Below are 13,731 nucleotides of genomic sequence, written 5' to 3' on the forward strand. Positions count from 1 at the left end.
ATATAAAATGTTCTTTCAAGGGCTTCCCTGGTGGTGCAGTGGTTAAGAATCCACCTTCCAGTGCAGGGGACGTGAGTTAGATCCCTGGTCGGGGAACTAAGATCCCACATGCTGTGGGGCAACTAAGCCCCCGCTGCAACTAGAAGAGCCCGTGCGGCCAAAATTAAAAAAAAAAAAAAAAAAAAAAGATGGTGGTTCTTAAGCCTTGGGAATGGATGATTCAGCGAACACTCTCTGACTGCCTTCCCAGCATCCCTTCTCCCCTCTCCCATTTCTGAAAACACCTGGCATCTCTTTTAGGGAATGCTTCTGTCCATTCTTAGCTGTGCAGTTTGGGAGGGATGAACACCCCCCCTCAGCTCTAGGTGATTGGTTTACACTCACCAGAGTATCCCATCCTTGGTCAGGGATGGGCCAGTGACCCACTGCAGCCAGAGAAAGGAGGCCGGGGGCTTCGAGGAGGGAAGCTTCCTCGTTCTTGCAAGGAGCCAAGAGAAGAGACGCTTTCCCTTCTTCTGGATAGTGAGGATGTAACATCTGGAAAGGCTGCAGCCATTGTTTGAAAACATAAACACTTTTTAAATGAGAAATCATATGCAAGTGGTCTAACATTTCCAAGGGGCAACGTGGTGTCCAGTGGAAAGCAAGTCAGGGTTATTCCCTGTCCTTGTCTACCAGCCAGCCTGTTCCACTTTGCAGAGGTGATCACAGTTACCTGCTTCTCATGCACCCTTCCAGAGATTTTCTATGCATATACATGCAAATGCATCTTTTATTGACATATCCCCCCAAATATTCCCCACTTTGCTATCTATTTGTACCTCCTTTGTTCTTAATGGTGTGTCTTGAATATTTTTATACATTTGTACACTAGGGCTGCCTTTAACACCTGCACGGAATTCCATTATATGGATATCCCATTATTAATGTAAACATTCCTTCAGTAATTGGCATTTAGTTTATTTGCAAATAGAGCTGCAATGTAAATTCCTCAGATGCGTTTCCTCTGCACATGTGCTACACTGGCATTTGCTCCCATGCCCAGAGTCAGCCCGAGAACAAAGCAGAAACATCCAGAAGAGCAGAGCCAAGGGAACCACAGAAAATGGAGCTGGAACCCTGACGACTCATTACGCTCTGGCTTGAACGACGAGTGAAGTCAGATGTACCCTGGGCTGCCCCGTTACAGAGCCAAGAAATTCCTTCTCTTTCTCCAGCTAGTTTAGATTGCGTTTTTTATTACGTGCTGCATGAAAAGTTCTCATTGGCACAGATGTTAAAATTGTCACAACTGAAATGTGTAGTGAAAACAAGTATGATGAAAAATGACCCGGCAATTTTGATCTCCATAATCTTTTTTTTTTTTTTTTCTTTTTGGCTGCGTTGGGTCTTCGTTGCTGCACGCGGGCTTTCTGTAGTTGCGGCGAGCGGGGGCTACTCTTCCTCGTGGTGTGTGGGCTTCTCTTGTTGCGGAGCACAGGCTCTAGGTGTGCAGGTTTCAGTAGTTGTGGCACAAAGGCTCAGTAGTTGTGGCTTGCAGACTCTAGAACACAGGCTCAGTAGTTGTGGCGCACGGGCTTAGTTACTCCACAGCATGTGGGATCTTCCCAGACCAGGGATCGAACCAGTGTTTCCTGCATTGGCAGGCGGATTCTTAACCACTGTGTCACCAGGAAAGTCCCAATAACCATCATCTTAAAATATAAACATCTTAGAGAAGAAACCAGAGGGCGGTACACCAAAATGTTAACTGTGGTTGTGGATTCATTGTAGGACATCGGTGTTCTTTGTTATTGTTTTTTGAAGTTTTAAAGTTTTCTACAATAATAAGGATAACTTCCACTATCATTGTCTCGAGGCAGTTTCCCTGGAAGCACAGGCTGAGACAGAGATTTGGGGCACGTGATTTTCAGAGGGAGTGTCCTGTAGGAGGAACCTGTAAGGAAGTGAGGGAAGCAGGATTGTGAAGGGGAGGGGGCTTTGCAAGGATGGGGGCCTTGGCCTGATGGGGGATGGGCCCTGAAGTGCAAATTGAGTCACATGCATCCCCCAAGGCAAGAGGGCTGGCTTTTTGTATGCCAGGATCAGGCAGTCCTGGGGGTGTAAGTGATGCTGATGGGGGTGTAACCTGCCAGGTGGTTTCCTATTGCCAAGGACAATCTGGAAGGTAGATCTGAGAGATAAGCCTTATCCACCAACAGGGCTGGCAAACGTATTTGAGTGAGATACCAACAATGTCTGCAAGGATCACAAAGTCATTTGGAAAAAAGAAAGAAAGCAAAATGCAAGACTGAGCCTGCAGAGGCCAGCGCTTTCTGCCTTTGACCTCTGCCTTCTACACTTGCTGCTCGGCCACCACTGCAACAGTTTGCAAATGTAGAAGTCTTGACTGTAAATAACAGAGAAATAGATTGGCTTAGAGAGTTGCAAGTTATACTGTTCTAAACATAGGACTCCTTATGAAAATAACTGTAGAAGAAAACAGGGATTTCTTTCTATTAAAAAAAAAAATCTGGAGCCCTGAGCAAAATGAAAGTAGAAGCTTTTAAAATGTATCCCTCGACTCACGTTACTGCCGGGTCAGAGATTTTCCCATCTGCAGGAGGAGCCCTCACTGGGCTCATGGCTGCCTGCGTTGCCCCATCTTCTAAGGGGCTGACTTGTTACTTTGGATTAGGTGACGAGAGGAGCCAGTGGGTTAGGGAGAGGTGCCTGGGAATTCCAGGTCCTCCCTACGCCCTCCCCCGGCCCCCTCTCTCAGAGGGTTCTCCCCAGTTGTCTTGCAGTATTGCCGTAGCCCTGGAGGATGGCCACCGCGGAGACAGTGAGTGGCGGGGTTCTGTTGCTCTGGTGACCAACTTCTCTGCGTTGGAGTTGCCAAGGTTGTGGGAAGAGGCTGGTCTGTCGGGTCCAGACTTGGAGGAATGCTGCAGAGCAGAAGCCTTCGGGAGCGGAAGTATAGTCTTGGCTTTACTTTCCCTCAACGATGTCTGTGTTCACGGATGTGCCCCTAGCCCAGAAGCTAGAAGGCAGCTTGCTGAAGACCTACGAACAAGATGACCACCCTAACAAGATGTTCCTGGCCTATAAAGGTAGGTGCCTCGTAGTTTTGGCGTGTGAGACCTGGTCCACCGTCATTGCCTCTAGGAGGGCCGTAACGGGAGAGAGCCCAAGCCTCCCCAGACAGACGGCTCTGCTTCTGTTAACAGAATTGCCCAGTGGGTAAAAGAGCAAAAACCTCCTGGGTCATTCTGTGCCCTCTGTCCTTCCCTGCGGGTTGCCCGGGATCTGGTAAGAGCTGTGTCCTCTCCCCCAGCTCTACGCTTGGGGCCTGCGTGGACCCTGTACTTTCTTCAGTCTCTTCATTCTATCCCCTCCCTCCTCCGCTCCTGTACTGAGAATGGCTCCTAAAATGGACTGTGCTGGGATGCAGCCAGCCCTTGCTATGGTGAAAGTCAGTGTCGCCTTTGTTCAGTCTCATGTACCTACAACTCTCACGTTGTCTATCATTTTTGCCCTTTAAATGGCATAGGTTTCTGTTGCCTTTTTTAAAAAGATGAAAATTAGATACATTCACAAACAACACATTGTTTTGATAAAAGGGGGAAAAGAAAAGGAAAGTTGTCTTTTCCTAGGTGATGTCCCAAAGCCCCAAGAGAGGCAAGGACGGATCTGTGGGCTTTCTGAAGAGCCCACACTCGCAGATGCTGAGGCGCGCATTAAGAGCCCCCTCTTGGGCTTCCCTGGTGGCTCAGCGGTTGAGAGTCCGCCTGCCGATGCGGGGGACGCGGGTTCGTGCCCCGGTCCGGGAAGATCCCACATGCGGCGGAGCGGCTGGGCCCGTGAGCCATGGCCGCTGAGCCTGCGCGTCCGGAGCCTGTGCTCCGCAATGGGAGAGGCCACAGCAGTGAGAGGCCCGTGTGCCGCAAAAAAGAAAAAAAAAAAAAAGCCCCCTCTTCCCTTACCCTCACAGTCTGCATGACCAGCCAAGGGCAACCCTGGGTGTCCTCTGTCGTGCGCAAGACCCGAATGCAGATCGCCCAGGATCCCTCCGTGAACTATGAGTACATGCCAGTGATGGGCATGAAATCATTCATCCAGGCTTCCTTGAACCTCCTCTTTGGAAAGAACAGCCAAGTCATGATGGAGAACAGGGTGAGAAGCAGGGCCCTTTCCTTACTCATCGAGACACAAGGAGTGGAGATCGGGGATCGGGGATGTACAATCATAAACCTGAAAGAGACTTTGGAGGGGCCCCTTGAGGCTCAAAGAGTCCCCAGCTTGGTCCCTGGAGGGCAGAGCCAGGATCAGGACCCCACACCAGGGCTCTCGCACCAGCCCACATGATCATGTGCAAGCTCTTTTAAGAAGGGGATGATCTGAATCTGAAGTGGGGCTGGTATCACCATCACTCTTTTTTTTTTTTTTTTTAATGGTTGAAAATCAAAGAGGGATAATATTTTGGGACACATGAAAATTATATGAAATTCAAATTTCAGTGTCCAGAAAATGTTATTGGAGCAGGGCCACGATCATTTGCTTGCCTTGTCGAGAACTGCCTTCTGCTATAAAGGCAGACTTGAGTAGTTATACGGCCTGAAAGCCTAAAACATTGACTACTTGGCCCTTGGTAGACAAAGGCTGCCCATGCCTGGTACGGACGTGAGCACCACGGGGGTGGAGGGTGTTCTTTTTGTTCCCTTATGCATCCCAAGTGCCTACTAGTGTATGGCACATAGTAGGTGCTCGGTAAATCTGGTTGAATGAGTCAACGGAGGTGTATGTGTTGGAGCAAGTTGCTTTGACCTCCATGAGGAAGTGACCCTCCTTCCCCAACTTTTTCTGGGAAACATCAGTGCCTGCAGGGGCTACTTCTGCTTCTGTTTTGCTGGCAGGCAGGGGGTGTGCACACTGTAGGTGACAGTGGTGCTTTCCAACTGGGGGCCCAGTTCCTCAAAACTTGGCGTCGGGATTCTCAAACAGTTTACATCATTTCTTCTCAAAATGTGAGTGTGGGCTTCCCTGGTGGCGCAGTGGTTGGGAGTCCGCCTGCCGATGCAGGGGACACGGGTTCGTGCCCCGGTCCGGGAGGATCCCACATGCCGTGGAGTGGCTGGGCCCGTGAGCCATGGCCGCTGAGCCTGCGCATCCGGAGCCTGTGCTCCACAACAGGAGAGGCCACAGCGGTGAGAGGCCCGCGTACCGCAAAAAAAAAAAAAAAAAAGGGAGTGTTAGGCAAGTGAGGGCAACAGCAGACCCCCGTCCCGTATTCCTGATTCCGACCCCATTTGCAATCTACACTGTTGTCCTCCGTGCTCACTGTCATGAGAAACATGGTGGACGAGCCAAGATATGCTTGTCCCTCTCCTGTTATTGTCCTGCCTTCGGCCACCGACCCTCCCCCTCAGGCTCACTCTCTGGTGTGTCTGCTTCCATCTTTCTACCTGCCAGGTACCAGCTGGTGGGGGATGTCTTCCCACAGAACCGCATGGACTCTTCTTCCAGGACATGGGCTTTACAGTTTATGAACACACCTTCTGGGACTCCGCATGGCTGTGCTTGGACCCCAGCATGCTCCTCGACGTGGTGGAGGTAGATGTGCCCGCTCAGAAGCCCCCCCCACCGAGACTTGATTCACAGTTTCCCTTTCCTTTCCCGCCCCCTTCGATCACCAAGGCCTTTTCTAGGCTTGGATTCATAGCCCTTTAGTAGGAACCAACATGGAGGACCACGTCTCCTCCCAATGTCCCGTTGCCACGACCTACGTGGTCAAGGAAGCGCCTGACGAGCCAGTCTCTACCTGCAGCAGGCCCCGCATGGCTGTATCTTCATGATCGGGAACATCGGCAACTGCAAGCTGACACAGGGTCAGTGGACACAGTTGATGGTCCTCATGAAGGTGAGCCCACCCTCCCGCCTGGCTCCCCTCCGTCTCACCACGTGCCGCGCCTCCATCAGTCCCTCCTTTTCTCATTCTCCTTTCTCCTACAGAACAAGCAGATCTTTCCATTTTGTGTGTGTGTGTGTGTGTGTGGTATGCGGGCCTCTCACTGCTGTGGCTTCTCCCGTTGCGGAGCACAGGCTCCGGACGCGCAGGCCCAGCGGCCATGGCTCGCGGGCCCAGCCGCTCCGCGGCACGTGGGATCTTCCCGGACCGGGGCAGGAACCCGCATCCCCTGCATCGGCAGTCGGACTCTCAACCACTGCGCCACCAGGGAAGCCCGAATTTAAACTTTTTATTACGAACATTTTCAAACATAGTAGGAAGAATTATATAACGAATCCCCTTGCACCCAATGATTAAAGCACGGCCAATCTTATTACTTCTATATCTCCATGCACTCCTCCAAGTTATTTTGAAGCAAATTGCCATATATTTTCATCTGTAAATATTTTAGTATATATTTCTAAAAGACAAGGCCTCCCTTTTTAAAACAACCATAATACCATCATAACACACCTCCAAACCGACAATTACTTAATGTCATCATACATTCAATGTCATATGTCTATATATGTAGTATCATTTATCTACATTGCTCTGATTGTCCTAATTGTTCTTTAAAAAAATTTTTTTTTGTAGTTATTGTGGTGGATTTTAAATTTTTTTCTGAAAATTCCTTGTTGCTCTTCCCATCAAAATGTAGAATTTAATTCTCCTTGCCTTGGGAGAATTTCTAACAAATAGAGTACAACAGAAGTGATGTTACGTGACTTCTGTGGCTGTCATAGAAGGTGGTACAGCTTCCACTGGCCGTCTATCTATCTACCTACCTACCTACCTACCTCTTAGGGCTCTGGCTCTTGGAACTCAGCATTCAGCCTGCAGGCAAGACAAGCAGCCTCACAGAGAGGCCATGGTGGGTCGTCTGGCTCTAGACCCAGAGGAGGTCCCAGGGCACAGCGAGAATCAACCATTAGACGTGTACTGATTCCAGCCCCCAACCTTCAAGCCATCCCAGTTAAGTGAGTGGAGCAGAGATGAATTGTCCTGCTGAGCCCTTCCCCAACTACAGATTCATGAGCAAATGTAATGTTGTCATTGTTTGAAGACACTAATTTTGGAGTGATTTGTTATGCTAGTAAAGATAGCTGGAACAATTATTTTGTCGTTTATGTCTCTTTTAATCTGTAGTTTTCTCTTCCATCTTTTTCTTTTCCCTTGCATCCTTTTTTAAAAACTGAAGAACTGGGGCTTCCCTGGTGGCACAGTGGTTGAGAGTCCGCCTGCCGATGCAGGGGACACGGGTTCGTGCCCCGGTCCAGGAGGATCCCACATGCCACGGAGTGGCTGGGCCCGTGAGCCATGGCCGCTGAGCCTGTGCTCCGCAACGGGAGAGGCCACAACGGTAAGAGGCCCGCGTACCGCAAACAAAAAACAAAAACATAAACTGAAGAACTGGGTTTTTTGTTCTGTAAGGTTTCTCACAGACTGAACTTTGCTAATTTCATCCCTCTGGTATTATTTAACATGTTCGTCTTCTCCCTGTATTTTTGAAAATAAGAATTTAAATTTAGAGGCTTGATCAGATTCAGCATATTTTTTTTTGTCTTGGCAAGGCCACATCACAGATGGTATGTTGTGTTTCATCAGGAAGCAAGTGATGCTAGTTGTTTTATTGTGATGTTAGCTGTCACAGAGGATCATTGCCGAGCTCCCTTAACTCATTAGTGTTGAAGAATGGTGATACAGGTATTCTAATTCTAACATCATTTGTTCATTAGCTGGAGTACTTTTATGAATAGAAATTTCCCCTCACTGTGATTTGTTTAATGTGAGGTATACTTTCTATAGGAAAGGCAGAATTAATTTTGATTCTTTCCCTTCCTTTACTAGTTATTAAATTAATGAATTGGTATACTAGCAATCCCCAAAGGTGGTTGACAGGTGTGTTTTTAATCTTTATGAATTTATGGATTTAAAGTGACTTGTGTTGTAGTCTACTGTGAGCATCATCCTTATTGATGTTAAAAATGTCCCATCTTTGACCTGTCAGAGCCCATTCAAATTAGTTTCCAAGATCTTTGATAGAACCCTAGAAGTTTTTGAGAGCTCCTTTAAGACTTAATCTTAAATCTTCTTTAAGATTTTTGAGAGCTTCTGGCATGACAAAGACATTCCAGGAAAATTTGAACATTTTCTGCCCCAGACCCGGAATCAGTCTTTTCTCAAAGGAGCCCTAATCATTTTTAGCAGATAAAAGTATTTATACACCACAATCTGAGCTCTTAAGGTTCTCATTGATATTGATTAGTCATTATTTCCAAGTGTTTTCAGTATACTAAAATATATTGAGTGAAAATTTTAAATCAAAATGGATCATAGGCCTACATGTATAACCTAAAACCATAAAACTTCTAGAAGGAGGCAAAGGAGACTATCTCTGTGACCTTAGGTTAGGCAAAGTTTTCTTAGATACAACATCACAGCATGATCCGTAAAGGAAAGAATAGATGAATTCGAATTCATCAAAATTAAACATTTCTGTTATTTAAAGTCATTGTTAACAGAACTGAAAATCAAGCCACAAACTGGGAAATATATTTGCAAATCATAGAGCTGGTAGAGGACTGGTAACTAGGATATATAAATAGCTCTAAAAAAGTAACAAGAAAACAAACAATCCAATTTTTTAAATGTTCAAAAGATTTGAACAGATACTTCACACACACCCCAAAGCTATATGAATGTCAAATAAAGCATATGAAAATATGTTCACCATCAGTAGTCAAAAAGGAAATACAAATTAGAAGACTGACCATACTAAAGTGTTGGTGAGAAAGTAGAGGAACTGAAACTCTCATACACTGCTGCTGGGAACATAGAATTATCATGTCATCCAGCTATTCCATTACAAGGTATTTACCCAAGAGTAAAGGAAATATATGTCCATACAGAATCTTATACATGAATGTTCATAGTAGTTTTATTTGTAATAGCCAGATGTTCAAAAACAGGTGAATGGATTTGAATGGGTTAACAAATTGTGATATATTTATACTGTGGAGCACTACTCAACAATAGAAATGAAAGAACTACTGATATACAGGGACTTCCCCGGCAGTCCAGTGGTTAAGACTCCGCGCTTCCACTGCAGGGGATGTGGGTTCCATCCCTGGTGGGGGAACTAAAATCCCACATGCCGTTCAGTGTGGCCAAAAAATTAAAAAAAAAAAAAAAAAAGAACTACCAATATACACAACATGAATACAGCTCAAAATAACTATGCTGAGTGAAAGAAGCTAGACAAAACAGTGCATACTCTATGATTCCATTAGTATAATATACTCGAAGAGGCAAACTAATCTTTAGTGACAAAAGATCAGTGGTTGCCTGAGAGGGAGGGATTACCAAGGGTCACAAGGAAACTTTTGCAGGTGGTAGATACGTTCACCATCTTGATTGTGGTGATGATTTCACAGGTGAATACAGATGTCAAAGCTTCTCAAATTGCACATTTTAAATATGTGCAGTTTATTCTTATGTCAATTATACCTCAATTTTTTAAAAAGATATGAAAGGAGTGATAAAGAATGAAAAAGTCATGGGGGCTAGTGAATTAGAGGTCTTGAAATCAGAGAAGTATAGAAGGTGATGGTCTGCGGGCAGGAAGTATGAAGTCAGTATCTCAGTCACAGTACATTTTCTGGTAATGCAATGACTTGGGTGTGACCATGTGAGTGGGTGGCCAGGTGAAATGAGAATATTGCTGTACAGGAGGACTATTCGCTCACTTCTTAAGCAGAAGTCTTGCTTTATGTTCTGAAAAAGGGAGGTTTTCCTTGCCACCCTGCCTAAATAGATTACTCTGTGATCCAGCAATTCCGTTTCTCAGAGTTTATTCTAAGGGAATAAAGAAGTGCCCAAGAATGTGTGTACAAATATGTTTATTATCGAAGTTTCGTATGATCAAAAATTGATATCTAAGTGTTAAACAAGAGGATTGGTTAAATAAATTATATCTATTCTTCTGAATACTATGCGCTCATTAAGAATGAGAAGATAAATGTCAGTTTAGTGACCTGTAAAGTGAGGCAGAAGCATAAGGTGGGGTTAAGTACGTGGATCCTGCCACTTCTTACATGTGTGGCCGTTGGCAAGTCACTTAACGTTCCTGGGATTGAGCTTCCTCATCTGTAAAATGGGATGTCAATCAAGTGTTACCTCATTGAGCTCTTGTGAGGATTAAATGAGTTAACATATGTAAAACACTTTAGAATAGGGCTTGGTACATAGTAAGCACCATATTAAGAGTTAGCTATTATTATAATACTTATGATGCCTTAAGTGAAAATTAGGTTACAAAACAGTATGTACCATAGAACTCCATTTTTCTAAGCAAATTACATTAAAAATTAATATATATTTATATTCAGAAAAGTCTGGAAGGATATGCTTCTAAGACATCTCTGAGTGATGGGATTACAAATAACATTCATTTTTTACTTGTATATTTTAACTTTTTATTACTTTCATATAAAAAACTACTTTTATTTAAAGAGTATGTATAAGGTGGTTCTCAGTGATCAGATTTGTATAACTTTTGGAGAAATAAATTTAAAAGAAAAATATTAAAATAAATCACTGTTAACTTTTATTTTAAAAGTTTTATTAACGAAGATTACATAGCAGCATTAGCTAATGAAAATTTGTGAACATCTTAAGAGTCCAACAGTAAGGGAATCATATCAATTTAGTGGAATATTATGATCCATTAAAATGGTTGTTATTAATACCGATACCAAGTAGTATACTTAAGCAACCAGGGAAATACTTATATAATAAGTGATAAAAGAACACAAAATTCTATGCGTGTAAGCCAGGGATAATATGAAAGACTGAAAATAGTGATTTTTTAGGAATGGTAGGAGGTGGGCAATTTTTCCGTTTGGATTTCTTCACACTGGGATGGCAATAACATGGGAAGGAATACTTTTTCATTTTTTGCTCCTAGGAGCCTGTTTTCCTTTGCCTAGGACCCTGGAGACACGGGGGCTTCGATTGAGTACATTGTCAGTAAACGCATCTGACTCTTCCAAGGAGTCCAGACTGTAACAATGACCATTACTATCATAGCTAATGGTTGTGGAACGCTACATGGAACTGTACTATTCTAAGCACTTTTATGTCTATCTTGTCATTTAATCCTCATAACAATTCAAACAGGCAGTTTTTTAATTATTATTTTTTAATTTAATTTAATTTTATTTTATTATTTTATTTTTTATTATCATCATCACCTTAGTTTACAGTCTCGGTGAGCATCAGTAACCTGCCCAGCCCAGGGCACACAGCTGAAAAGGGCTGCAGGGGTCCATGTGCTCGGTGCCTTGACCCCTACTACAGGTGCTGCCTTCCCCATGCCGGCTGCTCCCATCACCCCTCCATTCTCGTCCCGCCAAGTGCTCTGGCTCCCAACCCCGAGGAGGTAATAAGCACCCAGAGCGGGGCCCAGAGGAGCCTTCGGGGTCCGCGCGCCCGGAGCCAACTGTACCGCCTGCGCCTTGCGGAGCATCAAGAGCTGCAGAACTGCGTCCCCTCTGCGCAGAGAGTCCTCTGCGCAGAGGGGAAAGCTTGCTCACCGTGGGGCTGGTGAGGACATGGAGACGAAGGAACGGGTAGGAGGGAGGGACTGGTTCGCAGGCTTTCTTAGGACCGGAAAGCCCTGCGCGAGGACGCGGGCGCCACCAGCCGCTCAAGAGCAGTCGCGGCCGCCGAGGCTGCGGGGAGGCCAGGTCCCAGGCCCCGGGTCCGGCGATTCTGCACCGACACTGTGGCCTCGCCTTTCCTGGTGCCGGGCAGGTTGCTCCCGGGCATCGCTGACGCCGCCGGGGACCTGGCTGGCCCAGGCTTCTTCAAGTACCTGATGTGTGCGTGCTGGGGAGGAAGGCGCCGGGGAGGCAGTATTTCCAGAGTGCAGTCAGCTCCGCCCCCCGACCTGCTGCCGGGGATCTTGGTCTTCAAGTGAATCCGCCTCTGTCGGTGGCCCGCGACTCCAAGGTTATCCAAGCCTGGGCAAGCTGGGATTCCAGAGGGTTCCAGAGGATCCCGGGGACAGGCGTCCCCGTGTTTCTACTCACAGATGCGGGCGCCGAGCCCAGCAGTTTGTAGTGCGCGCGCTGAGCTTTCTGGGGCTGCCTTCTCGACCCTTTTCCATCGGCTGTGGGTCCCGGCAAGACCTCGTAGTAAAAGAAAATTTGCGAGGTTGTTCCGGATTTTCCCTGGTCGGCAAGTGGCTGCAGACGCACGAGGAGAAGCCTGGGCCCTGGGCGCATCTTCCAGGAAACCCCGTTGTCCGCAGGCAGAGATGGCCCCAGGCTCGGCTCCAATCGCTTAGTGTGTGTGTGTGTGTGCGCGCGCGCGCGTGTTGGGGGGCCCAGGGTTGGGAGGACGCCCAACTCGAGCTGAGGAAAGTCGAGAATGGGGTTCCACCGTGGGACAAGCGCGCAGGCTCCCGGACGGAGCGGACCTAGGAGAGCCGGGCGGTACCCGGGGCCGAGCATCCGACCGCGGGCGGCGGGGTCACCTGGCCAAGCACCGGCCAGCGGGTAGAAGGGAACCCAGAGGTGGGAGAAAGGCGTTCTTTACCTAGGAGTCGGCCTGAGTCCCTGGTCTAAGGCTGGGGCTCCGGTCCCTGGACAAGGCCTGGAGGGCTGACCCGCTGTGGGATGCGGGGTAGGGGCCGTGGTGGAGGATGGACTCGGAACTGCTCCCGAGCGCCCCCAGCAGGCCTTCGCCTTCGCTCGCGATTCCACTCCTGCCCGGGCTCTAGGGTCTTCCCCGGGGAGCCAAATTCTTGTGCTCGCCTACTCCTCTCCCGTGGACTTGTAACAGGGGCCCTCACTCCACACCGTGATTTGGGAGTTAAGCGCCATTCTCTCGCTTGCTCACCACACTCCAGCCACACCAGTCTTCTTCCAGTTCCTCCAATATAAACAGGTCTTTCAGTCTCAGGGCCTTTGCACAGTCTCTCCTGCCCAGTAACGCTCTCTCTGCTTTTTGCAAGGTCAGTTCTTTCTCATCGTGTGGGTCGCAGATCTCAGCTTAAATGTCGCCCTCCGTGCCAAAGACTTGTATGTAACCATCCTACAAAGCAAGGTCTCCCTTCCCCCACAAATATATTTTATTTCCTTTCCTTCTTGTTTCCTTTATGCTTCTTGCCACACTTTGTATTTATTTTGTGTTATTCTCTGACTTTGCCAGTTTAATGTAAAATAGCGCAAGGAACATATTTGTCTTGTCAAGTGGGCACATAAAAATATCACAAATATTTGTGGTAGCATTTAAAAAAATAAATGTATTTATTTATTTTTGGCTGCATTGGGTCTTTGTTGCTGGGGCTTCCTCTAGTTGAGGTGGGCGGGGGCTACTCTTCGTGCCTGTGCGTGGGCTTCTCATTGCAGTGGCTTCTCTTGTCGCCAAGCACAGGCTCTAGGTGCACGGGCTTTAGTAGTTGTGGCACGTGGGCTCCGTAGTTGTGGTGCACGAGCTTAGTTGCTCCGTGGCATGTGGGATCTTCCCCAAACAGGGATTGAACCCGTGTCTCCTGCATTGGCAGGCGGATTCTTAACCACTGCGCCACCAGGGAAGTCCCTGTGATAGCATTTTTGTTAACTAATCGCCTCCTTGCTCCATAGAACATTAGAACCAGAATACGCCTCCTGGACAGGGCAGTTCTGCAGAAATCTGTGCTACTTGCAGCAGCCCCAATCGGTCAACGTAGAGGGTTG

The 13,731-nt window shown here is 47.1% G+C and overlaps 1 protein-coding gene across 1 annotated transcript; it reads left to right on the forward strand.

Moving 5' to 3' along the window:
• Nucleotides 1-2,806: 2,806 nt before the first annotated feature.
• GOT1L1 (glutamic-oxaloacetic transaminase 1 like 1) lies at nucleotides 2,807-12,832 on the forward strand (the record flags this gene model as incomplete). Its single annotated transcript, XM_081220788.1, has 8 exons — nucleotides 2,807-2,824; nucleotides 2,963-3,092; nucleotides 3,974-4,155; nucleotides 4,896-5,010; nucleotides 5,483-5,592; nucleotides 5,807-5,899; nucleotides 11,655-11,871; nucleotides 12,681-12,832. The coding sequence occupies 8 exons, from the start codon at nucleotides 2,807-2,809 to the stop codon at nucleotides 12,830-12,832; spliced, it is 1,017 nt and encodes a 338-aa protein (XP_081076914.1).
• Nucleotides 12,833-13,731: the final 899 nt, after the last annotated feature.

Source organism: Mesoplodon bidens (assembly GCF_964165515.1).
Source record: "Mesoplodon bidens genome assembly, chromosome: 20".
Lineage (NCBI taxonomy): Eukaryota > Metazoa > Chordata > Mammalia > Artiodactyla > Ziphiidae > Mesoplodon > Mesoplodon bidens.